This window comes from Centroberyx affinis, unplaced genomic scaffold (assembly GCF_046629955.1).
Source record: "Centroberyx affinis isolate AG114_WGS23_722 - 3 ecotype Tasmania unplaced genomic scaffold, CSIRO-AGI_Caff_v1 ptg000087l_1, whole genome shotgun sequence".
Taxonomy (NCBI): Eukaryota; Metazoa; Chordata; class Actinopteri; order Beryciformes; family Berycidae; genus Centroberyx; species Centroberyx affinis.
In genome coordinates, this window is record NW_027278795.1 from 140,883 (window position 1) to 168,084 (window position 27,202).

Consider the following 27,202-nt stretch of genomic DNA (forward strand, 5'->3'; position numbering starts at 1 on the left):
TGTAATGAATGAGCTGATCATATACTGGATCGGAAATTAATTAGGATAATAATTACGTTGCCGTACCTCCCATTGCGCCAGGTAGGGTGCAGTTGGTAACGAGGATAGCTTTTTTGACGAATGTCCTCAAAGCAATATAGCCTACAACACTGGCTGAAAGCAGGGGCTCCGAATTGTTGGCTATATTCTCAGCGACTAAACTAAACCTATCTGCTACCTCTCCGTGGACCAACACCCCTTTAAAGTAACAGCAGTCTGTAGCTGCGTTAAACCACCCACACGCACTCTCACTCTCTAAAACAGACACAAAAGAAAAACTAAGACATGATTATACATTGCCATAAGTAGGCTATATTTATTTTGCCAACCCTCATATAGCTTATTTGAAATCAATGGTTTATATATACACATATATACATATATATATATATATTTGTCTGAGGTAGGACCTAGTCGTGATGATTCAAGTCAGAATTAGAGGGGACATGGGGCATGTTGTCATGCTTTTTACTCATTGGTAAATTTCCCAGCGGTGCCTTACTACTGAGATAGCCTACAATAAATATTTTTCTAGCTAGATTGACGTATTCTCTAAAAAATGACATTTTTACATTTTGAATAATTTACTGGAAACAAAAGTTATTACTGATGATCCCACATCGGGGCATATCACACATGATGGGGCAAGTTGTCACATCATGTGTGACAACATGTGCTGTGTTCCTGCAATCAGTTCCATTTCCTTTGAAGTATATATACTATAATAACATGAAAAACATACTCTTGTATTGAAAGCAACATGTAAGGAATTGCCACCCACCATACAACAGGTAAAATAACCCATCCCTCACCCATCCTGGGATGCTCAGACAAACACAAATTCTGATACAATTTCTAAGAGTTTGATATAATGTACATGTAATATATACACATCATCACTTTGATGTTTTATTATGTAAAATGGCTTCTAGGTCACTTAAATAAAACAGTAATAATAGTAATGTGCCTATGCAGCTTATACCCTCTGTGGCTGGGTGACCAGCAGTGAGGCCACTTGCTATACAAGCCAAAGGTTTGTGGGTTCAAGTACCAAAATTATATTTATTCAGAAAAGAATGAATGTAAATGTATTTCTAACAAAAAAAACCCTCTGATTTCGATAGTTGTGACAATATGCCCCAACCAGCCATTCCTGACAAAGCAATAGCTTACCCTTGCTTTTATGTGTCACAATGTATAATTATTTTGATTCCTTTATTAGAAAAAATAGAAGAAAAATACTAAAATCTTCATAATTTACTTTCATTTATCAAAAACATAAAAATTGTTCGTATGTTAGGGTGTTTTGACTTTGTAATCAGAGAGTTGTAATCAACATAGGAGTAAGTAAACATTTGTGTAATTGGACTTTTGGCTCTAAAATATTTTGTTTCAGAATAAAGCCGGTGAGACAACTTACCAATGTGACACCTAGCCCTTCTCTCCCCTACTGTGAGTCCCAGGTCATAGGGATCATAGGGTCCAAATCTCATTAAGTCAAGTTTGCATAGCCCTTGATCACAGTCTCAAGGGCTTTATTCACATACATTATGATACAATACATGAAAATGACACCTCTCAGCCTTCGACCCTCAATGAGAACAAGGACAAACTCCCATGAAAACCTTGTCAGGAAACGAATGGAAGAAACATTGGGAAGGGCATCAAAAAGAGGAATCCTCCTACCAGGACGGTCAGGCATATTATGGGCATGCGATTGGGGAAACAGAGATTAATGACAAAATGGAACAAAAACAAAATGCACAGAATAAACACAACAACTGGGTGAAACATCCACATCTGGCGCAGGGCATCAGTGCCGACTCGGTCACCACTGTCATTGTTGTCATCAAGGTCATCGTCATCATAGGAGTGACACTTGGTCCAGGGACGTCACTGTGCCACCTCAGTCACCATGGACAACAACTACCACTGGAGGAGAGGAGGGAGGAAGAGTTGGGGACAACAACTACCACTGGAGGAGAGGAGGGAGGAAGAGTTGGGGACAACAACTACCACTGGAGGAGAGGAGGGAGGAAGAGTTGGCGACCCCAAAGGGTGCCGATACTGCCCAGCAGCAGCATAACATGAATGGAAAAGAGATGAGAGGCGGATGGATGGATGGATGGATGGATGGACAGCTAATTGTAGTCTATGGATTAAGCAATGTATGAAAGTTGTGTTTTGGTTTTGCAGTTACATTCTTGATCTCCATTACGTCCCCATTACCTGACATATCGCATCTAACAAACACAATTAAATAGACCTGACCAAAAACTGTGCTCTCATCAGTAATACTAATACTAATGTAGTAAGTAATAGTAAAGTAATATTCATACTTAGCAAGTCAATAAGGTCAATGAGGTCTTGCAGGGAAATAGAAGAGAAGCAGTCTAAAATTGACAGCCGGGTTGGATGAGCAAAAAAGGGAGTAGAAGAGAGGATGATGCCAGCCCTAACATCTCTAATCTTATCCACAAAGAAAGAGAGAAAGTTACTGCAATCCTTATTTGAAATGACAGGCACATCAGGAGGTGCAGGAGTGACAATGTTGTTTATGGTGTCAAACAGGACTTTAGGGTTGCGTTTACTGGAGGAAATTAGGTTAGCAAAGTAAGAAGCCCATCTTTAACCATGTTGTTAAACTCAGTTACAAAGGTCTTTGTAATAGAGACGATGAACATGAAGCTTGATGGATTTCCACAGTCGCTCTGCCCTCCGACATTTACACCGGCAACGAATATCGTCATTTAACCAGGGGGATGAATTTACGAAGGGAACAAGTCTCATTTTACTAGGAGCCACTTTATCCAAAATAGCGGAGCACTGTGTATTATTAAAGGAGTGGACCAGACTAGTAACGTCAGCGTGAGAAGACACTACATAAACACTACATAACACTTTGGAACCAATGAATCTGCCCATGTAAACAACTTCTTTCAATAATAATAGCCATTTTCTCCAACATATACTGTGCAAAAGTCTTTAGGCCACTCTGAAAAATTAAAATTAAAATTAAAAGTCAGTAAGTGTTTATTTGTTCAGAAAACCCACAATATAACACTGAAGTAAGCACAAAGAAACATCAATACAATGAAAAGTAACAAAAACTTGTGTTTTTAAAACAAGTCAGTATTTTGTGTGGCCTCCCTAACAAGCAAAACCAAAGCAATTATCTTTGATAGACTGTGGTGTACTTTTTTCAAGTAGTCCTGTGGTGAATTCTTCCAAGCTTCTCGCAGGATTTGCCATAACTCTTGACTTTGGCTTCTTTTTGTTTTTTTCCCTGTCCAAGTGATCCCACACAGCCTCAGTTATATTGAGGTCGGGGCTCTGAGGTGGCCAATAATATTGTGAGTGGTCTATCTGCAGACCTCCGCTCTAGGTACTGTGGGTCTTAATCATGTTTGCAGAGTTTTGGGGGTTGTTATTGTGCTGAAAGATACAATTTTGGCCAATCAGTCATTTTCCCGAATCAATTTCTGTTTATATTTCTCAGCATTCATAAGTCCATAAATTTTGACTGGATCTCCATACACCATTAGTTGAAATACACCTCAAGGCCATGACAAAGCCACCACAATACTTCACAGAAGGGTGTAGACCTGGTGGAGACCAGCATCAATACTTCTCACCAACTCTTCTTCTGATATACCGCTGTCTTTGTGATCCAAACTTTTCAAATTTGGATTCATCACTCCATAAGACTTTCTGCCACTGGTTGTCGCTCAATGCTTTATGATCTTTTGCGTACTGCAGTCTCTTCTGCTTGTTGCCTTTCTGCAAGAATGGTTTCTTAGCTGCAGCACACCCTACAAGACCATTTCTTGCAAGACTTCTTCTCATACTCAAAACATGCACTTTTGTGCCAGATGACTCTGCCAGATGCTGAGCAAGCACTTTACTAGATTTCTGTCTCTCAAAGATGTGACATTTAAGTACTGTTCATCAGCTGCAGACAGCTTCTTGCACTGCTTTTTCTGTCTTCAACTTGCCCACAATTTGTCTTCAAATTTCTTTATGATAGCTAGAATCCAGGTGGGCTATTACTCACTGAGAGTTGCCTTGCTGATGATAAATTGCCTTGCTGATGATAAACTATAATTATATGTCTGTCACACTGGGTTAGCTTAGCCAAACCTGTCCTTAAGCACCACAGCCATTCCATATATGGGAACCGAACCTGTTCTTCTAGCAATCTCACAAGATATCAATAATGTTTTGGAAAGCACTAGAAAGTCTTGCGACTTTTTATTGTATTAATGCATATTTGTATTCTAATGTTATAAATATAGCGTTTTGCAAATAATCACTTACTGCTGAGATAAATAGCTTTAAATATAATTAATATAATTAATATAAAGGCTTTTGCACAGTAGCCTACTGTAGTTGAGAATAACTGTAGCCTAGACTTTTGAAATAATTTCATAAATATTGATTAATGTAATGTCCTGTGTTTGAGTTTGATTTTAACTTAAAAAAAAAAAATTAGATATCAAGCTATATATATGTCACTGGTGGACGGCACGCTAACCAACTGGACTGCCCTGAATCTTTATTGGCGAGTGAAGGAAGCGAACGTGCAAGGAAGCAAACAAGGAAGCAGGGGAGCCTCTATAAGTATTGGAATGGGACCCTGCTTTGTTACACAGCGTAGGGGAGGGCAGACTGGTTGCTTTGCCAGCTAGAAACGTTAACAGTATTTGCTGCGCCGGATCATCCTGTCCAGTCTTTGTCTAGTTTTGTTGATAACATATTCTACAAATATTTGTCGTGACTGGATAGTTTAAGGATTTCTATCAATTTAAAGGGATGTCAAAGCGATTGCGAAGCAGAGAGGTCTGCGCTGATTGCAGTGCTCTGGGTATGATGTCAAACTGGCTAGCGTTAGCTACTTAGCTAACGAGCTAACCTTAACTACAACTTACGTTAAGTTAGTTATCAATTGCCGATAACCAATTAGTTGGCTAATTGTAGAAACTAGTCAGATAATTACAGATTTTCCTCTTGTGGAAAGATTTACTTAGAACTATGTTGGGAAACGTTAACTATCGTCAGCTGTAACTGGTTTATAAAATTCTTAATCAGCTTCAGTCAATGGTTCTGAAACCCCCATCCCTTGAAATGACTTATTTAGCTAATAATAGGTAATAGTTTAACTATTTAACCCTCATTCTGACAATGAATCAGATGATAGCATTGTAGCACAGCATTGTTGTTTTTATTTCAGTTGTTCCCACACCTGGATGCATTTGTGGTTGTGATTTTGGATGTGTTGAAGATATTATTAGAGATAACGTTACAAACATAACCTTCGTTATGTGTTGTTGATGTCTCTTCTTCTTAAGCTGGTATCATCATCTACAATCATGCTATAATATCATCAGTTCGAGGTTGTGTAAAAGTACTATCCAGTTAGATTGATGGTGTAGCGTTTGCATCTATGTTCCAGAGCCACGCTGGGCCTCTGTGAATAGGGGTGTGTTGATCTGCGATGAGTGCTGCAGCATCCATCGAGGTCTGGGGCGACACAGCTCTCAAGTCCGACATCTGACTCATACGCCATGGCCACCCTCCCAGCTGCAGGTGAGAGGAAAGGGACACACCCCACATACATATACCAAATCTCCAAATGTGCCTAACCCATGAACAACATAAGCATCTTGTGATGATTGGGTGATATCAGTTCACTAACACAGTGATATAGGCAGATGATCCAGTGGCTGCACAATCAGACACAGCTTGATCAAGTGACCTGGACCAACTTATCTCAGTGGATTTTCTTCAGAATGACTGATGTGGTTTTCTGTTCTAGATGGTGCAGACACTATATGGCAATGGAGCTAATTCCATATGGGAGCATAGCCTTCTGGACCCTTCTTCTGCAATGAGTGGGAAACGCAAGGCTAATCCCCAAGACAGAGTTCAGTAAGTGTATTTGTGTTTTTATTTACAAAGGTTAGGATTGTATGACTGTTGCATAGAGTATTTTTTATGATTGGCAGCAGTGCTGGCAATCTCACCTCTCACCTGTGGAACAAGTGACTATGATTTTGATATGTCAGTGCTGAACTGTATATGCTTGATTTGACTGTGGTAGAAACTAGAAAATATCAGCCCTATTGATTCACATGATTGACTCATGATGGAACCTGCAGTAAAACATACTAGTAAAACATATACCCATTTTATTTTCCATCATTAGACAATATAATATTGAGGTAGGCCTGAATAATGGAGGAAATATTTGGATTAAATAAATATATTGATTAATAAATATGTTAATATTTAGGCCTAAATAATTAATGACATTGTGAAACATCATAAATAAATAAATGCATCATCAAATAAATAATTTAATCCATGAGTAGCCATTCAATTGAATCTATATTATTTAATGATTTATGTATTCATTTATTTCAGTGTTACTTGTCAACTTCATCCATCAGAGTTAGATGGCTGAATGATTGAATTTTACAGAGATGCCTTCACTGGCTGCAGTCTCAAGCAATTGTTGGGCAGCAGTTGCTGCCCAACAATCACTGCTGCAAAGTGAGGAATCTATAGACTTTTGTGATATGGACTTTGTCACATTGGCAGTCTATTGAAAGCATGATAAGCTTTAGGACAGAATATACTGTAGCCACAATTGGCATGTAAGGAATAGCCTGTACTTTGACTTAAAGTTAGATTTAAAGCAACAGTTCACCCCAAAATTACAAATCTGTCATTATCTACTCACCTCCATGTCAGTTGAAAACTCCATTGAAGTTTGTCTGACCGCCAAACAACACGGTGAGTTTGCCCCCGGAGTTCCACCTTGGCCTTCTCCCATACAATTAAAGTAAACGGGTCCTGGTTGTTTAGAGTTCCAATTAGTGGTGGGCGGTAGAAAAATACATCAGTAGAAATCTTTTTAGATTTGCCCATACCACTTCTACCTGATGAGCCAGAAAGGCTGGAGGGGAACAATCTTTGATTGGACAGTAGCCATGCAAACGTATTTACATTGTAAAGACTTGACATCAAGCAGTTTGTCATTAGTGGCAAAATTGTGGAAAACATGGACTGCTTTATGAGTAGCACCCATGTGCTTTTGTTTATGTAAGCAGAGACTTGAAGCTTGAGGGAAGTGAAAGCGTATCTCCTAATCTCCGATCAAGTGAAAGCCAACAGAACAAAGATGAAGAAGACATTGTCAAATAAAAGGGGAAATCCTCCAAAAGTCAAACATTCAGCAGTAAACTATCATCTGCAAGCTTTGTCACACAACTTTCATTGCCAGGGGCAGAAACACTAGCAATCTATTTTACCACCTGATGACGGAATGTGCTCTTAACAGCTTGTGCAGTATAATCCAAGTGTTTTATATAACAACTAGTGCACTGTGAGAAAAAAACCCCTACATTTACTCCCATTATCTCCTATAGCTGACTGACACTTCCTTTTTATTGAAACCGTGACCGGTGGTGTGCCTTTTTGTGTGCATGCTACCACGCTCTGCTGGAAGCCTCTGCTCACTCACTGTGCTACTACACATCAAGATGTCTGTACTGGGGCACACTTTGCTCCACCAATACACAGAGGTGGTGCACACTAACACAGCAAGCGATCTGAGCTTTCCGGCAGAGCGCTGTAAGCTGTGTGTGACCATCCATGCTTTTTGTTAGGATACATTTGAGTTATAGTGCATGAGCTGTGAAATTCAATGGTCGTTTTATTCTGAAGCGGAGGTGAGTAGATAATGAAAGTATCTTCATTTTGGGGTGAACTGTTCCTTTATAATTTCATAATATTCCTAGTGTCTAGGCCAGTCTCATTTGTGAACATGAACAAGTCTCACTGAAAGCAAGAAAATGGGGATAAAATTGGGTGTAAAAAGTCAAACATTTGGGTCTATAAAATGGAGCAGGTTCAGATTTTACATATCAGTGACCTCCTATCTTCAAGCCAAAGTTCTCTGGCTTTGAGAGAGAGAGAGTTGTTCACGTTTTGAATAGACTGTATTGAATTCAGTGCTTCCCACATTAGGTCAAACCAAAAGTTTTAGGCCACTAGACCATATGAAACTCTTAAGCCCCCCCAATAACAATTTAATTAAGTGTTGCTTATTTCCCTTTGTTAGAAGTTGGTATAGAAAACTTTTATTACGATTATTACATTACTTGCTAAGACACAGCTGACTTGTTCAGTCTTCATGTTTTTAGTTTCTGAGCGTCTTTGTTATTTCCAGTCCCAACAAGACTGACTTCATCAAGGCCAAATATCAGATGTTGGCGTTTGTCCATCGGATGCCCTGTCGCGAGGACGACAATGTCACCACAAAGGACCTCAGCAAGGTGGGTGATTGCTCCCTTAATGTTTTTGTGTTAATTTGTCAGGACATTTCAGATCATTTATCGGGGGCAGAAATAACCCAACAAAGGTTAGAAAAGTAGGCGTATGACCTTAAGTTCACCAGCTGTAATCACAGGACTAGGAAAATCTGGGTGAGGCAGTGGATGAGTAACACTCCACTCCCTCAACAACTGCTGTCAAAGTGCTTTTGAGCAAAACACTGAACTCCCAACTGCTCCAGTGGCTCAGTGGCCAATGATATAAGACTGTGGTAATCCTGCGTAGTTCCCAACTCTGAGTGTGTGAATGTGTGTAACCTTCATTCCCCATGCAACTATTCATCCAAGCTGTTGCTATACTGTAAATAAGAATGTTTTCAGGCAGCTTGCCTGGGTAAATGAGAGTACAGTCTCACTAACAGTATCATTGGTGCATTTCTGACCATTGCAATTTGTGTATTTAATAGTCAAAAATTAAAACAAACTACTTCTGGTTTCCAGCAACTCCACTCCAGTGTTCGGACTGGGAACCTGGAGACCTGTCTAAGACTGTTATCCTTGGGAGCACAGGCCAACTTCTTCCATCCAGTAAGTTGGATAAGCAAAAACAAAGTTGCTTGAGGTCTCAGAATTTGTTAGGTTGAAGTTTACATAATGCTGATGTGGAATTGTGTTGGGGGTTTTTGGACCACAGGAGAAAGGAAACACCCCATTGCACATAGCAGCAAAAGCAGGCCAAATGTTCCAAGCAGAGCTGTTGGCGGTTTATGGAGCCGACCCTGGGGCTCTGGACTCCGGTGGAAAGACCCCCATTGATTATGCGAGGTAAAACATGCCCACTGTTTTCCATTTAGTACTGGTTCTTATTATTTGTGGCATAAAGTTTTTTGAGAGGATGTTTACGAAGATGATCACTAAGAACTCAGTTTGTCGTACAGTTTGCTGTTCTTTCATTTCTTACTGCTTTCTGCCATTGTTTTGGTTGCCATGACTTCACTGCACTGTGCATCACCTTAATTGCCACAACCCAGCTCACTGCTGGCCGTGCCCATATGACAAACACCCACAGCAAATGGTATATGCCCCAAAATGTTCCGAACATCACTGAAAAGTCAATTTCATGCAGGGGGGATTTAAGCATGTGCACACAGGGTCACAGACAGACACAGACTGATAATAATATATAATATATCATATAGGCAACTACTTACTAGACTCATGGGTTGTCCTTACATACAGTGAGAGCGGTTAGTGGAATCCACTGGAGAATAGGGGCAATATGCCAGTCTTTGCACTGCACTTGTGTTAACTTTCTGTGTGTTGGGCAGTTTTACACATCTCCGACTAAAAAGTGTCTGTTTACAAATTCTGCTATTAAAGGGGGGGGGGGGGGCATGGAGCCAACAGAGAGCTGTCCCCCAGCAGTTGTAGTTTTCATAATTATGGCGGATGGATTCATGATGTAATTTATATGTACCGATTCCTGAAACCCAGACCCAGAAAACCAAACAACCTGACCTGAAATACCCTGCACTCTGTCAATGCACTGGAGGGTTTCCAGGTGATACAAGTATCTGTAGTCCAGATATTGGACTGCTGCCTGTGCACTTGTAGCCAAATTACCTGCCATGGTAATTTGGCCACACACGCTTTCGCAGTCATTGTTGACATTTCACCCTCAGCAGATGCCTGCACACTGCGTCACGTCATCCACTCAGTTGTCGTTGGATTACAGACACAACATAGCAGCACATTCGTTCACACATTCGCAGCCACACCTCCCTCTCCGAACTTCACCCAATATGTGAAATGCTAGATGAGTGACACCTGACTTGTATGGAAATGATAAGGGAGTTTACAGCTCCACCACCCTTTCCCCCCTCAGCAGATCAGCCCACATCCTGATACATCTGGGGAATTAAAGGAACACTTCGCCACTTTTTAACCTTATCTCCATATATTGATCCTCACGAATACATGCTATGAGACGGCAGCATGTCTGTCTACTCGCTCTGTGTCTCGGAGACGGGCTGTGGGAAGTCCCAAAATTCACCAGTGATCACCAGTGTGACCAGTGTCACCCGCCGATCACCAGTGTGATCAGCGGGGATTTCCAACTGGTTGTGAATTTTGGGACTTCCTCTAATTGAGTGTCACTCAAAATGGAGGTGGGGGGTTTAGGAGTTTTAAGTTTTTAGGGATTGTGATGGGACAGGGGGTTTGTGTTAGATGAATGATAATACTATTTGCTGCTGCAACGACCCAAGGTTAGGCTATGTAACTGACATTTTTTGCCTACTTTTTTTATTTCTGAAACGTCCTGATGTAGTTATCTTCTGTGCTGAAATTAACAATTAAGTGTTTGGTATTTGCATGTTAACCACTGTAATGTAGCCATGGACATATTTCTGAATTTCTGACCTTTTATTCCTAATCTCTGCAGACAAGCTGGGCATCAGGAGCTGGCAGACAGGCTAGTGGAGATCCAGTATGAACTCACTGACCGCTTAACATTTTATCTTTGTGGTAGAAGGCCAGGTAAGTAGGGAGATAAAGCATGCATGGCAAATGAGAACTGCTGGTTTTTGTTAAGTCTTCTATCATATGCTGTGTTTGTGTTCTAGATCATAGAAATGGGCAACACTTCATCATTCCACAAATGGCAGACAGGTAAGAGCTGTGCTCTCCAACATAGTAAGGATTCTTCCACAGAGTTATTTCATTCAAGGAGATCTTGCAACACATAGAAAATAATACTGAGTGATATTATTAGCTCAGAAATCAGCACCTGGCTAATGCTTTGTGGTTTACCTCTGCTCTGTATTTGGATGCCAGTGTAATAGATATGTTACAATATAATTACAATCTGTTTTTTCCTATGCTGCATTATTTTGATGGATAAGAAATAAGTAAGTATGTTTGTTATTTTTGATATGTGTGTCTGCTTTTTTGTGTGGAATTGTGTTGGCTGCAAGACATGTAATGTCAATCTCTTGTTCAAAGCAGTCTGGATTTGTCAGAGTTTGCAAAAGCTGCAAAGAAGAAACTCCAGTCTGTAAGAAATTTTTGTATTTCATCTTTTTCCTGGAATGTCCAAAACATAGGTGTGTTGCTGCTATTCAATTGTTCTGCAAGTGAACCAGAGATTCTGCTTTGTTTTGTTTTATTTTAGCTAAGTAACCATCAGTTTGAAGAACTTGCCATGGATGTTTACGATGAAGTTGATAGGAGAGAAACGGATGCAGGTGAGCCTTCAGGAATTGTGAAAATATTTATAACTTGGTGTGTGCCTATGGCATCTGTCACATCAGTTATGCTGTGTTAGAGCTCTAATGAATATTTAATATATTTAATTCTGTCATTCCTGGTTTGGTGTTGTTTCAGTGTGGCTGGCTACTCAGAACCACAGCACACTCGTAACGGACACCACGGTTGTGCCTTTCTTGCCTGTCAACCCTGAGTACTCTTCCACCAGAAACCAGGCAAGGGATTGCACCAGTTTTGTCTCCTCTTTACATTAATTGGTTGTGTGGATATTAGATTTAATATATATGTATTTAATGTTGGATCAGTTTAAATCCAAACAGTGTTGCCATATTTTCTCCTTTCTATCTTTGATATTTGTTTTCTCAGGGTCGTCAAAAGTTGGCAAGGTTCAACGCTCATGAATTTGCCACCCTTGTCATCGACATTCTAACGGATGCCAAACGTCGGCAATGGGGTAATTCCTGTGAAAGTCCAAAAGGTACGACATAATTTAAAATGTATTTCAGTATTTAAATATTTAAAACAGATTTTAAATTTCCTTTCTAATGTACTAGGCTTCCAGATACTAATCATGCGCCTTATAATGTTTAATTAATACCACATTTCTGAAAATAATTAAAAGAAACTCTCACACACAGAGCAATTACAGCACTGGGCCCTTACATGACAGATGGTACCAACCCTAAAAATTTAGTTGATGCTATCCTGCTGGGAGGAGGCACTTATCCCTTCATTTGTGTATGTCTCCAAAAGGAGTACTTACTGGCATAACCGCGAAAAGCAAATTCAAATGCATCCCGCACAATATACAGGTTGACGGTATGCAATTTGATAGAGATAAATTGCTTTGTTTTTAAAATAAAAAACATATTCTCTGACAGGATTTTTAATTATCCTAAACTAAATCCATAGCAGACTTAATTTCCTTAATTGCATTGCGTTTTTCGCAATGATGGTCCACCTGCTGATTCACAGTGCGGTCTCTAACTCGGGGGGGGGGACATACAAATGTTCAACATTGAGGGACATAACAGACAGACAGACAACATTAAACAACAAACAATATAAAGGGTAACAACACAAATCATACAAGAATAGACACATGTAGACTATCTAAAATCCATCATCCATCTATGTAATTTTCAGCCTTATGCAGGACAAAATCATCATATTTTCTTAACATAATTAACATCCCTCTGATTTCTTGATGCAAACCATACGGTATAGTTACAGTGCGAGACACTCCGGCAGGCAACGTTAGATATCGTTTTTATGGGATACAAATTTGTCCGCTATGGCTATCCAGAAAGACCACATAGCCGTCGCAACCACACACACACGGTGAGAAAGTACGAAAACAGTGAAATTTCAACCTACCAGTCAGAGACATCCTGCTGTAACCGTGTCTGTAAAACTTCGGCAGTTGCATCCTCTTGTTCGGTTAACAGATTCCGCCTCAAAAATTTAGGTTTTACATGTTCTGTCACAGAGTTTTCTTCTACAAGCAGCTGCCATGTTGGTCTTGGAGTTTTACCGCGTCTGCACCCCCTCCCCACCCCTCACCCAGCCGATCAGGCGGCCAATCAGAGCAGCGCCTCATTATCAGAGCATCCCCGCCCACTCAGAACAGCGCATAGTTAATGAGGGGAGAAACAGAGAGGATGGAGAGGCCCCACAGAGCCTGGATTTGTGTGTTTTTTTGCAACAGAATTCATAACCTTATTTTAAAGACCACTGAGAAATGTTTTAAACAGCTAAAAAGAGCATAATATGGGACCTTTAAGAAAATTGTCTCCCACCTTTCCTCCTCCTTTCCCACCAAGGATTGAATAAGTGTCTGCTGTTCTTACTTTTGCATACTCAGAGCTCAGAGCAATTGTTAGGGGCACCAAAGAAGAGCAAGTCCTGCTATTGTGCATTCTGCAACTACTGAAACTATCTATAAAAATGGATTGGTTTTTGAGAATGTAATAACTAATTGGAGCCACTCAAGCAAATTCAATATTTGATACAGAATATACGTATTTAACCATGCAGATATTCCAGCACTATTCCAAATAATACAATACTTAATTACACATGCATCGTGTAAACTGATATTTTACCCTAATGAAGGTCTTGTTTTGAATAAGTGTGCTTCCAGTTTGTGGCCAGTGCTAGTTAGATTGTTGGAGCGCTATATTATCATGTACTTCATTTTAATTATGTACATCAGTTTTTTCACATCAGTTTGCAACACTTGAGTGGTTATCAGACAATATCAGTCGAACTATAAATGACAGTAGCAGTAAACAGCGAAGGCTATGGGTGTTGTGACTATTGGACTGGCATTATCAGTTAATGCTTTTTAATGTGATTGAGATTTTGAGAGGTGCTTTTGAAAATGTCATCGGAAATGGCTAAAAAAAAATATTCATAAAATAGAAAGATGCTGTCATCAATGACACAGAATAAGAGAAATTAGACATTTAATGTGATTGAGATTTTAAGAGGTGCTTTTGAAAATGTCATTTATCTATCGAAAATGGCTAAAAAAATACATTCATAAAATGGAAAGATGCTGTCATCAATCACACAGAATAAGAGATATTAGACATTTCAGATGCATGTGGTGGAAATCCTGATCCTCTCATGGCTGATAAGTCTAAAAAGAAAAAAAAGATCAGCCTCAATTAAATACTTTACTCGTGAGAAAATTTACTTATGACGATGAGACTATAACTCTTGTAAAATGTGACCTTCAGTCATTTGAATTAGACAACTGTCTGTAGCCAGCAGGACATGTTTGATCCCTAATTCCTTGACCTGGTCGTCTGCCTTCAGAGAGTGTGGAGCTGATCCTGAAGGGAATAGACAGTCGCCACGGCAGTGAGAGCCAGGACAATGACCAGCCAGACTACGACAGTGTGGCATCAGATGAAGACCCAGTGCAGGAGGCCACCTGTGGGGACAATTGCAATGATGGAAGGACCAAGGTTAATGTTTGTTGGTCCCCACAGCTGGGTATTATGATACTTATAAAACATGTTGACCTACTTTTTGAACTGTTAAATTCAAACCTATCCCATCTAACCTCTCCTGCTGCAGAGCTCTGAGTCATCTGACCTCTCCGATGGACCTATCACAGTGCAGGAATTTATGGAGGTGAAGAGCGCCCTTACTGCTTCGGAGGCCAAAATACAACAGCTTCTCAAAGTCAACTGCCACCTGAGTGAAGAGCTGCGCATGATGCAGAGCAAGGTTGGCTAATTCACATGTCATGATGGAATGTGTACAGAGCACTCGCAATTTGATTTCTATTACTGTAATTAGATGTAAGAGTATACTTCAATATTTGAAGAGCCATGACACAGGTTTGCTTTGTTCTTTGCTCATGGTATTTGCATCCTCTCACTGAAACTTTTCAGGGAAAATAAACCCTTTTAGCCCTCTCCGGACAGCATTAGTATTACCACGGGAGGTCTGTAATTTGATTTTGCCCATGCACACGGTAATTTGAGTCAGTCATCCGGACAACAAAATTATTTACTAGGGGACCGTGGTAATCCAACGATGTGCCTGTGTGAATGTGTCACACAACGCCACTTCCCCTTTAACATCATATGGCCCATGCAGTCGAGATGCCAGATGCGCAAATTGGTATTTGCAGGAATTGCCAGATGTCGTTCCATAAAGGATTAAAATTACCGTGAAGTGCCTCGGCGCGCACCCCACTGTCATCCTCAACAACTGTTAGCTGTTGAGGCATGCCAAAAAGAGTGAGTTTTTAATCGGGAGCTGCACCTAGCTTACCTATTCCTTTGCATAGTGCCTCAAAACCCAAGCAAGGTTTTTTTGTAGTCACCGCAAGTCTGCTTTTTCTGTTGCGCACGGTGAAAAGTGAACATTACCGACCACCTTAAAAGGATGAAGCATAATAGAGGGTTTGAGGCGGGAAGTAGCACTGTTGCTAGCTTCTTCAGCGCGGCAAGTCCAGGTGAAAGCGAGTTTAAAAGAGCCGCTCAAGAAGGCACTTTTGTGTATCATGTGGCACACTTGAGCTGTGCCACATGATACAACTTGAGCTTTCGCTCCTTGGACTGCACAGCCGGTTTGATGAGCGGTTCACCTGTGCCCGAACTAAGTTGGAGGCTTTGATTACCAACGTAATAGGGCCGTGTGCTATGGATCGCCTCAAGGCTGAAACAATGGAAGTGAATTTCATCTCCATCGTGGCGGATGCCTCTAAAAGAAGGGGTGATCAATGTACTTTATACTGTACATGCGCATGTGCATGGCCAAGCATGTGCGTGCATCACATATGTGCTCAACACTGAGGGTCCTGGTTTGAGATTTAAAAAATATGGTCACCCTAGATATAGGTAGTTCAAAGATCCCTTTCCCATACAGAGCTACATTGCTAAGACACTGCGGGAGTCCAAGCCATTTTATAACATATCAGCTACCTAGCCTCTCTAACTTGTCTTCTTTTGATATAGGTGTCTCCTATATTGTCAAGGGCCATATTAACCAAGGCAACAAACCAAATTGTATGCACCACAGCTTTAACTTGCCTGAAAGTTTTGACCTCTCTGTGCCCTCAATGCCTCTAACCTCCTCCTGCCATATAGCCTGAATCTGTTCCTTGTCTTTTAGGGTTGCAACATACCAACTTCTTAAGCTTTTGTCAGTTCTCTAAAACTTGGAATTGCTTCCTCATCTATATGGAGAGGACTAAAGCCTAGGATTTAAATATGTTATACACACACATATGTTACAAATATGTTATAGACATACATATGTTTCACAAATAGAACTACAGTGGTATCAATGGGAGATGAGCCATGAACCATGAACCATGATAATTGAAGACCTTAAATGGAAATCAAGATTGCTGACTGGGCATCTAAAAACACCAATTCATAATGTATCGGAAGCCAAAGCTTTTTTCTTTATCTTATTTCCCCAAATGTTAATTTGATGACTCTGCATGCTGATTCAGATGGTAGTAGGGACTCTAAATGTGAGACAAACAGAAAGCAGAACAGCTCATGTTGCTCCTTGCCCTTCTCACTTTGCCCTTCTCACTTTTCCCATGCTGTTTTCATAAACAAGGGAAACCTCTTACGTGACAGTTTCTCAACAGATCATGCTTCAAAGCTTGCTGATTTTATCAACACATACTGTTTGTATTACAGTATGTTTGCCAAAGTAAGGAACCTTCAAGTGGTTTTCTTGTTAGAAATATGGTGGAGACTTGTCTTGAAACCAAACTGTTTCTATACTTAGAAGAGGAGGAAGTGAAAATAAAATAGAAGTGAAGATGCAGTAGTAATAGAGCGATTACTTTCCTCCTGGAGGCTCAGCTGTATTCTACTCTATCATTAATGTCTAGTGTCTGGCCTAGGCTTTTGTAAGGAGCTCATCCCCCAGCTAGAGTTGAAGTGAATGATCTGTTGTTCTCTTCAGCTCAACTCCCTGCAGACTGAAAACACTACACTGCGATGGCAGGCCCCCAGTGGACCACAGCACCTCCAGGAGCCCTCTGGTCGACACCCAGCCCATGGAGGCCGCCCCATGTCCATGTATGAGACGGGCTCTAGTTTGAGGCAGTACCCCCACAGAGGCGAAACACCTCGCCATGAGGATGGACTCATTTTACAACCCTTCCCAACCAATGTAAGCACAGAGGCAACAGTTGTTCTGCTGGACTGTCCTAACAATGAGAAACGATGATGCCTCTAGTATATGAGGCTGGCTTGGGGCTGATGTTTTTCATTTATTCATTCATTCATTCCATCTCAATCGAGTATGCTCAACTTGGTTTGACCCCTTTCTAGATTGGGAGGGGTCCTTTGGGGACGGCCGCTTCCTCCCTCCCTACCTTCCCCTCTTCCCTGTCCTGGTCGTGGGATGAGAGATCTCGAAGGGTTAAGTACTGAAGTTCCCCTCAGTTCAGAGGCAGCCCCAGGGGACGGAGAACACCGTCCCCTTGCTTGTCGTCTTACTCTTCTCCCTCCTTACCTGTATCTTTAAAGCTTAGCTCCTCTACTGCCTCTCCGCAAAGCCTGCCTGCCTGCATGCACCATAGTGCCTCTGCTGCAGTTCAGTGACCTGAACTCTAAACCAGAACTCTTTTTTCTTTTTTTTTTGCATTTCTGCTTTATTTGGATAGTCACAGTGGAGAGAGACAGGAAAGACAGGGCAGAGAGAGGGGATGACATGCAATTAAACGAGGGAAACCTCTTACCTCTTATGTTCTTAATGGAACATGCTTGAGCCCCCTACACCAGAACTCTTTAGGCTGAAGTTAACATGGGAACTGGACTTCTGCAGTTGACAAACCTGTTTGAATGATCAAACAAGAAGGCCGAATCCATCGAATCTATATCCATTGAATATAGAATAAGGATCATCACAATGTGATTATTAGTCATAGCCACTGGTAAAGTATCCACATTTGACATCGGGATTTCTTCAGATCTACTAACAGCATCCGCTGCTGTACATACTGCATTATACCACAAGCATCTGGTTTAAAATTTCCACCCTTTTCCCCATCTGCTTTGAAACCAAATGTCTGATTGTGTGAACATGTTTTTTCTTTTTGTTTTTTTTTGTTTTTTTCCAGAAATGCATGATTCTGATTCAGTCTGCTCCATCAGTTACTCTGGGCTGTGCTACTCATATGTATAATTTGATTGAGGATAGTCCTCTGATCTCATTATTTTGCTACCCCCCCCCCCCCCCCCCCCCCCCCATCACAGGGCTGTAGTCTGGAAGGACAGAGTAGCATGCTGGAGAATGACTATGACACTACACCCAACCACTCAGAACTGGAGGAGACTGGGTAAGAACTTTTCATACTCATGCATCCACCCATGTAGCATAACATTCACTGTGAATCACTGTGGTTTCATCACAGCCACTATAGATTTATATTCTAGAGCCTGTCCCCCTGCCCCCAGTCTGACCAGACATTTGGGGAAAAAAACATTGGAGTCACAATGTTGACTGTGAGGGTTGGGCAATGTTTGGAAATATTCAAACACACTTCTTCACAAACCCAACTATTTGCTTCTGCAATTGAATATATGTAAAATCTTTCCTTGAAAATTAAAATATTATATAGTAGTTACCATCTCTGTAAAATTACTTCATTTAATATGGAAATTATAAAATATATGTGTATACCATCTACTAAAGTAGTAAAGAGATTAAGTAAGGAATGCTTGGGAAGATACGGTGAAAGTCAAACCAATTTTAAGGCTGCTCCTGTCTCCCACCATCAGGCTATTTCTGGGGCTAGGGATGTTGATGTTGTCACAGAAACCTTCAAGGTAAAATAGATCACACAGGAAGAGTGGAGGAGGCTAGACTAATATTAGTTTTGGCAGAAGTACAGAGAGAGACTGTGGGTTGAATTAGAATAGTTGTCACACTAGCTAGGTAGCTAGCTGGGTTAGTGTGGTGAAAGGTCTGGCTGCTCAACACAAAGCTAACATTACATTCTAGGCAGGCAGTATGACTTGGCATCTTTGTCTGAAGTGAGCTACCAGTAGCAAGAATGTTAAGAGCACATCAACATATTTGTGTGTTACATATAATAGCACATGTCTGACAAAGTCTGTCTTGTGTCCATTGCAGCCTGTGGTTAAGTCAGACTCTGTCAATGTGTTGTCGCATTGGTTGCAGTTTGCCTTTGCTGTAGTTTGACCACATCTCACTTTGCAGATTGATCCAGTGTTGTTTGTCATGTGTGGCATGTAGCCAACAGCCTTGCATATGTTATCTACCTCAGGCTGTTCCTTTGCCATTCACAAGTAATGCTTGTTTACACTGGCTTTTGCCTGAGAGATGAGCAGCTATAAAAATTGATGGATTTGTCTAATGTTACAATATATTTTCATGCAATATTAAATGATTAAAAGTTGGTACCAAACATCTTATCATTTTGTGGTGCTTCCTAGTATTGATGTGATTTGGTTGGTACCTAAAAAGCACAGAATGCTGATGCCTAGCCTTACTGACTGCTGCATTTTCCAGCCACAGCTTCTTTCCCTTCTCATTTTTGCAAACCCACATGTGCCTGGTCCTGAATTTCTATGCCACATTTCACTCCTTTGTGGTCATAACTGTTTCTCCTTTATTGTTTTTGTTCTCGACCTCACGCATTGCATTGCTGTTCATATTGCAATATTTCGCAAAAAAGCAGCATGACATTTTTTGTTGCTATATTGTGCAGCCCGAGTTCAGCCTCTGAAACAGCGGAGCCAGAGGAGGAGGGAGAGGCAGATGCCACCCTGCCATGCACTGAGGATGTCATCTGTAAGACAGAGCAGATTACCAAGAACATACAGGAGCTTCTGAGAGCTGCCCAGGAGAACAAACATGAAAGGTATTTTATTATTAAACCTTATCTCATTCGCGTGATTGCATCCTATCTTTTTCCCATCCTTCTGTTCTCGGTAGTATGTATTCATATATATATACTGTGTTCCTACTCCGCCTCCCCTTCTTCCTCTCGCCCTCATCTTTCTGACGTCCTCACTTATGTCATGTGGTAGCTCTGGGTACGGCTTCCTCTCTGGCCTTCTTCCATGCTGTGAGGTTGGTTGACGGCGTCTTCCAGGTCTGGTGCCTCGATCTGACAGTGGGAACCAAAGCCGTCTTTCTGTCACTCTGCCCGGCCCTGAGAGGAGGGCTGATGGGGCTCCCTCCTCTCTCCTGGCTCCCTGTAAGATCAGTGATTGTCAATCCTAGTCCTCAAGACCCACAACCGTGCTGGTTTTTATTCTAGCCATCTAATCAGGGACTGATTTACACCTGGGATGCAAGGTGATTGCAATTAACTACATGGCGATATAGAAAACCGCAGTACTGTGGGTCCCGAGGACCAGGACTGAGACCCACTGCTCCAGATCCTGGTAGTTTGTCCCCTGCCCCTGTCTCCCAGGGCAGGAAACACAGACCACATGATCACACATTCCTCTATGACCTGCCAAATACACAGAGAATAAGTTAAGCCCTGAGTTTTCCCTGTTGTGTTTTTGTATTGGTTTTATATTATGTGTGCTGCAGAATATTTTGCATTTTTTCTTTTGCCTTTTACACTAAAATACCGTAGAATCATCCTATGCAGCTCTATAGGCTCAAATTATTATTTTTTTACTGTTTAGGAATTGTCCAGCTTTCTTCCAGGCAGGAGTAACATGTCAGTCATGATCCCTGATGTATTCATCCATTTTTACTTTGAAGCCTTGATAGCCCCGCCTCACGAACCCATTGTGGCATCTGCTCAGCTTTTGCACTTGTGTGCCACATTTCACCCTAAGCTGGTTATCTCAGAGTTCTCCTGAAAGGTCCCACCCATGCCAGTTATATGCTTAGTTATTTAATTAATTATAGTAGATATTAGGGCTGCAACTAACGATTATTTTCATTGTCGATTAATCTGTCGATTATTTTCTCGATTAATCGATTAGTTGTTTGGTCTATAAAATGTCAGAAAATGGTGAAAAATGTGGATCAGTGTTTCCCAAAGCCCAAGATGACGTCCTCAAATGTCTTGTTTTGTCCACAACCCAAAGATATTCAGTTTACTGTCATAGAGGAGTAAATAAACCAGAAAATATTCACATTTAAGAAGCTGGAATCAGAGAATTTTGACTTCTTTTTCTTAAAAAATGACTCAAACCGATTAATCGATTATCAAAATAGTTGGCGATTAATTTAATAGTTGACAACTAATCGATTAATTGTTGCAGCTCTAGTAGATATGCAATATGGAAAACATTGCAAATGCAGTATCCTACTTAATGATACCAGTGACCAGTTAGATGGCATCACTTGCAAATGCTGAAGATGTGTATACAGTAATGTTTGCATGTAAGGTTTGTATCAGGTTTGTATACTGTAGCTGTGGTGATGGATTTAACAGTTTTACTGCAAGAAAATAAGAAATAAGGTGTAGGTCTATGTATTAATTGTCTGATAAAAAAGTGTTATTGAGTAAAGCAGAATTTATTGTTATTCATATGTGAGTAAGATACGCAATATAAGCATAAGTGGTATTTACTACAATAGAATAACAATACAAGGAATATTGCTCTTGGGCTGCTCTTTTTGAAGTTGAAGAGGAATGTATATTTGTGGTAGCCAACTGTCTAACATTGATATTTCTAACAAATTGTAGGTAGAAAATTTGTTGGTCTGGAGTGTAATTGTAGTATAAGCCGCAGACGAGCCGTTGCTCTCCCATTAAGCCTCTTGTTGCCCCTCCCACAGCTTTCTACCATGCTCAGAGAGGATCCATGTTGCTGTGAGGGAGATGGCCACCCTTTTTCCCAAGGTAAGTTGACTCCTAACAACAGCTTGGGGCCCCTCCCTTGTGTACTTAAGGGATTTGTTGTTTATTTGGTAAACAGCCAAAGGGAATCTAAAATGACTCCATTTATTGGATTACTCAGTTTTTTTTGTCTACACACACACACACACACACACACACACACACACACACACACACACACACACACACACACACACACGCACACGCACACACACACATTGTGCCCATGGGCCTACAGACACCATAGTGCAAGAGGTTTTATTTATAGACTTTTTCATGTCAATCCCTTCCTCCTACGGTTCCTCCTCCCGTTGCAGAGGCCGTCCTCGGAGACTGTGCGAGCGTCTCTGCTCCTGCTCACTTCAAGTGCCAGCCGGCTCCATGTGGAGTGCCAGAAGGCCACGCCCCACAACCCCTGCCCCGCGGACATGCAGCTGGTCACTCAGCAGGTCATCCAGTGCGCCTATGACATTGCCAAAGCTGCCAAGCAACTTGTCACTGTGACAACCAAAGAAAACAACAACTAACTAAAACCCAAAGTACAATGTGTCATTGTGATGTTGCTAATTTTAACTTTATCAGTGTTGCCACCATTGTTTGTTTGCCAGTTTTATTAAGTGCAACCAAGCATTCATGCTACATTTCTTGTGGGGGGAAAAAAGTTTACAGAAAATATATCTTGCAAAATTATGGGTCAATCGAAAGCTTTATTTATTTTTCAGTTTGTTTTGTATCATGGTTATAGAGAATGAAGATTTGTCTTTCAAGGTGAAGGAGACAATCTGTTACTATTCATTATCTCAGAAAGACGAACTAGTTGAATTTACACAAAATTTCCGAAGTGCAATGTTGTACATAAACAGTAATGGCAATGGGTGGTTGAGCCTCTTATATTTTCCTTTTCTCTAGTGCTTTAGTATACACCAGTGTATTAGTTTATTTTCCATTAGTCATTTTAAGACAGAACTATTCGATCTTGAATTATTATGATGGTGCCTATTTAGAGTCCAATGGTTTGTTTAGTCAGCAGATTCTGATGTAAAAACGGATTCAGCGCAGTAAACACAATGTAACGCTGGGGTAGACAACCATGTACCATGGAGTACCAAGAGTGTGCAGGTTTTCATTCCAGCCAAACACTACAGCACCTGGTTTCACTGAGTAGCACAACTTCAACCAGAGAGGAGAAACTAACCAGTGAAACCAGCTGCTGTACTGTTTGGTTGGAATGGAAACCTGCACACTCTTGGGTCATGGTGATGCATGACTGAAAACCACTGCTGTTCAAATTACTTTCCACTACCTGTTTAAGTAGTTTTTACAGTTAAAATGTTGAAGCCATACTTCTGATGTTGACTTTTTTTTCCTGCAATTGTCAGTGTTTGCCTAAATGGCCATTCTTAAATCCATCATGAATCATTTTTTTAAATAGTAGTATGCAAATGTATAAAAATGTATCCATATAAGTCTTTATCCAAATAATCCAAATGCTATTCTATTTATAAACTGTATGTCATACCTCTAAGAAAAATGTCAACATTTATTTTCATAAGATATGTTTAACATGATGCTTCTTACAGGCTAGTTTTTCGTTTTTGAGGTTAGGGGACATCTCAACTGGCAGTTAGTTGTAGGATAGGCTACTCGTGATCTCTGTTTATTTGGTGTGGTGCTATAACTCCTGTGTATTCTGTGCTACAAGTGGTCAAATATGTACACGAGGATTTTTCAATCAATGATAACTTAACTGTGCCCTCAAAATTGGAGTAGACTTTGTCTTAGAGCTTGGGGCCAATGTGTCAGTGTCGTGAGCCAGATACAAACCTGACATTTCCCTGTATACTACTGCCTTTGTGGTTGAAAACAGTCCATGCCTTTAAGTAATAAAGTATAACACATAACCCAGCTATCTCCTCATTGTTTGTGCGTCTTTGTTCCTCACACACACACATACAGTAGCTGTTATCAACACACTCCATCACTCCCCACCTGTTGAATACGCGAAAGTGATAGGGGCTCGTCGCGCTTCCCCACCCATCTGACATGAGGCAACAGAGTTCCGGGTTCTTCCAACCGAAAGCTGTACTACACTTGGTTATAACAGCGGTAACACGGCTGGACGATGGCTCTTTTACTGGACCACCAATTCACAGAGCTGCCTGCCGACCACGTAGTAGATACAAAGTTGTTTCTGGAGTCTGTGTCTCATATTCCCTCTTTTTTTGGTGAGTACACCTGGACACGCTACACCACTTAAACACGAAGCGTTCTCCGGCGCTGTCGCTGACACTTCACTCTTTGTTGATTTTTTTTTTTTCCATGACCTGTTGATTCATATGTAGGCTATTATTGCGCGAGAACCTTGAGTAAGATACGACGCGGTTATTTAACACACCGGAATTTATGTTGTGTCAGCCGCAGTGTGGATCTGACTCCATATAGTGACTCCTTTGTGGGAATTGAAACTCTTTGTTTGTATGCTGAACAGAGCACACATACGCTCATTGTGACTTTAGCCCGACGTGATGCATTCACTGCATTCTTCCGCATTGTAAAGACTGGTTTCTATTCATCCACCAAGACTGCATCCCTCTGGGCTGTGGGCAATGTGTGATGAAGTCATTCATATTTTATTACGTTGTTCTCAAATGTCTCGTCTCTTTCAGACTGCTTAGGGTCAAAGGTGTTTACGCTCATCAAATCAGACATAAACGGCAATATAGTGGTAAGACATCTATCTATCTATCTATCTATCTATTATCTATCTATAAAGTTATACTGTGTTTTCACAAATTTGCTGTGAGTTGAAGCTGAAACAGCCCACATGCAAACTCAACTGTATACATTTTCAGAAAATTAAGGGAGTATATCTCAAGGACCCTGCCAAGTATGCCACCCTACAGGACATCCTGGAGGCAGAGAGGGAGGCCAATGGAGCAGAATGGCCTAAAGTCGGAGCCACCTTAGCTCTCATGTGGCTGAAGAGGTGAGCCAGTCCCACGACTGTACGGCTGTGTTGTGTGTTGAACTTTCACCTGTTGTAGGGAGTAGGCCTACTATGCCCCGGCGCACATGACACTATTGGTTGAACTGAAATGGCCATAGAGAGCTATGAGCTTATTTTTCTGTGTTTCTCCTGCAGGGGTCTCCGTTTCATACAGGTCCTGCTGCAGAGTTTGGCCGACGGAGAGAAAGATGAGAACAACCCCAACCTCATTCGTGTCAATGTCACCAAGGCTTACGAAGAGGCGCTGAAGAAATATCACGGCTGGATCGTTCAAAAGATTTTCAAAGTGAGGAACACATAGACGCAAATGTTCTGCTTTCTGATAATCTAGTCCATTGATTTTAATAATGTATTTAATTATGTTTTAATTGTTCTACTTTTACATTACACTGTATATGGTGTACACTGCTGGTATTAAGCTACAGTGACCTTCCAATACTGTAACCTACTGATGATAGAAACTGTGCTTGCTGCCTTGCAGACGGCGTTACTTGCTGCACCCTACAAATCAGACTTCCTCAAGGCTCTGTCCAAGGGAGAGGAGGTCAAAGAGGAGGACTGCTTGGCAAATGTGCGTCAGTTCCTGGTCAATTACACAGCCACTGTAGATGCCATCTACGAGATGTACACAACTCTAAACGCAGAGCTGGACTACACTGTTTGATGTCAGGAGACACAACTGGACTGGAGCATCCTGCATGATTAGTTTTTCCATGAGCCTCCTGTTTGTAATCACTCTCAGGTGTAAGTGTCTTGTAATTTTTTTTTTTTAATTCCTTTCACTGTGATAGGCCTATTTATTCATTTAGTTTGAGCTTGTACCTAAATGACAAGGTATGAATTTAATGAAGTTAATTGAAGGATTCTCACAGCGATGGTGTAGCCCTTACCTTGTGCAGGATTATCTTTTTGTGTGGCTTGCTGCTCCACGTAACACTGACAGGTGGCTTTCAGACTAAACAGTGTTATTACAGGTTATGTGTTAAGAAGAAGAAAGCAGTTTGGATAGTGCATCAGATCATAGACTGCACCCAGTTCTCTTTGTCCTGAGCCTTGGGATTACAGTCTATCTCCGCTGTAAACCTGGGAGCAAGAGCCCAGTAATTGGAAATGTTAACATCCACTCTCACTCGCTTATTAATTACTGGAAACCAATTAGTGCCTTTGTAATTGCTACACCATGATGTGACATTCATTGTGTATCTGATTGAACAAATCAATGTTTAGTTGAATCTGTGTGTTGTTCCTGTCTTTGCATTATCACTCTACATGTAAAGTCTGTTAGCCTCCATCATCATTGTTTCAGCTACAAAGCAATAGTGAGCACAAGTTCAACTCTTGCTTGGGAGGGCTTGATTGGTGTGGAGTGTCTGGTGTGTTTTTTTTTTTGTTTTTTTTTAATGTTTCTATCATTCTGTAACCTACTCTGGAGCTATTTAAATCACATTTGACGTAAGTTATGTTACTGTGACACAAAAACAATAATGTTGGAAAACATTTCTCATTTGAGCAGAGAGCATTTCCTGTTCATCCCATTTATTATCAATTTATGAATGAGATACAGACTTGACTTTTTTTCTGTATGTGTACTTATCAGTTAGGTTGTTTGTTGATACATGATAAGCAATGATCAAATTATTGTTATATATTTTTTCTCATAAGATCTTAAACCTTGAGTACAACTTTTCTGAGATTAAAAATGTGTGTTGAAATGGACATTTTAATTGAACAAGAGTCTAACCAATAAACTAACTTCATGAATTCAGTTCATGAATTTTACTCTAGGTGGCGACATTTACTTTATTTTTTTAAGTTTCCTTATTAATTTGTAAATGTCCTTTAGGCTCTGGGGACAGGCTTGGTTTATGGAAGACCTTTTTAGTCAAATTGGTATTTGTAGTGCAATTGCTGTATGAAATATTGACAAGTTCTTTTTCAATGTGATATGTAGCTTATCCAACTTGGAAAAAAAACATATTTCATCGTACAATATCTCTACAATATAGATCCAGCTCCTGTCTGTAAAGGTGTTTCATAATGTAATTTGACTTATGTTTTAAATCATTTTGGAGTAGATTTGTGCATTTTGAAAAGTTCTGTTAGTGCTGCTGGACTGCAGTTTCACATTTTGGATGTCAGCAAAGATGTTTTTGAGACTAAATGCTGGAGAAAATACTGCAGAACAGTTGATGTTGAAGAATAATGTAATTTTATCAAACACCCGCA

General features: G+C 40.7%; 2 protein-coding genes across 4 annotated transcripts; both read left to right on the forward strand.

Moving 5' to 3' along the window:
• Positions 1–4,733: 4,733 nt before the first annotated feature.
• git2b (G protein-coupled receptor kinase interacting ArfGAP 2b) lies at positions 4,734–23,861 on the forward strand. Of its 3 annotated transcripts, none has more exons than XM_071522296.1 (20): positions 4,734–4,903; positions 5,492–5,625; positions 5,855–5,967; positions 8,273–8,378; positions 8,877–8,963; positions 9,070–9,200; positions 10,819–10,913; positions 11,000–11,045; positions 11,379–11,430; positions 11,548–11,620; positions 11,760–11,857; positions 12,009–12,120; positions 14,466–14,617; positions 14,730–14,882; positions 17,091–17,300; positions 17,462–17,551; positions 18,389–18,471; positions 19,837–20,019; positions 21,909–21,972; positions 22,287–23,861. In XM_071522296.1, exons 1-20 carry the CDS (start codon positions 4,852–4,854, stop codon positions 22,494–22,496), a joined length of 2,244 nt encoding a protein of 747 aa, XP_071378397.1. In that variant the 5' UTR covers positions 4,734–4,851; the 3' UTR covers positions 22,497–23,861. The 3 variants fall into 3 exon arrangements, with proteins under 3 accessions (XP_071378397.1, XP_071378406.1, XP_071378388.1); XM_071522305.1 differs by having other exon boundaries at positions 19,867–20,019; XM_071522287.1 differs by having other exon boundaries at positions 11,382–11,430; positions 19,867–20,019.
• A 165-nt stretch (positions 23,862–24,026) lies between these two features.
• Positions 24,027–26,967, forward strand: LOC139646419 (glycolipid transfer protein-like). The gene is made up of 5 exons (XM_071522403.1): positions 24,027–24,194; positions 24,636–24,694; positions 24,822–24,955; positions 25,112–25,262; positions 25,458–26,967. Exons 1-5 carry the CDS (start codon positions 24,092–24,094, stop codon positions 25,638–25,640), a joined length of 630 nt encoding a protein of 209 aa, XP_071378504.1. The 5' UTR covers positions 24,027–24,091; the 3' UTR covers positions 25,641–26,967.
• The last annotated feature ends 235 nt before the right edge of the window (positions 26,968–27,202 follow it).

Coding starts and splice junctions, on each gene's coding strand:
- git2b (XM_071522296.1), top strand. CDS start 4,852: ATGTCAAAGCGATTGCGAAGCAGAGAGGTCTGCGCTGATTGCAGTGCT. Junction 8,379..8,876: donor CCACAAAGGACCTCAGCAAG/GTGGGTGATTGC, acceptor TCTGGTTTCCAG/CAACTCCACTCCAGTGTTCG. Junction 17,301..17,461: donor TACAACCCTTCCCAACCAAT/GTAAGCACAGAG, acceptor ACCCCTTTCTAG/ATTGGGAGGGGTCCTTTGGG.
- LOC139646419 (XM_071522403.1), top strand. CDS start 24,092: ATGGCTCTTTTACTGGACCACCAATTCACAGAGCTGCCTGCCGACCAC. Junction 24,956..25,111: donor GCTCTCATGTGGCTGAAGAG/GTGAGCCAGTCC, acceptor TTTCTCCTGCAG/GGGTCTCCGTTTCATACAGG. Junction 25,263..25,457: donor TCGTTCAAAAGATTTTCAAA/GTGAGGAACACA, acceptor GCTGCCTTGCAG/ACGGCGTTACTTGCTGCACC.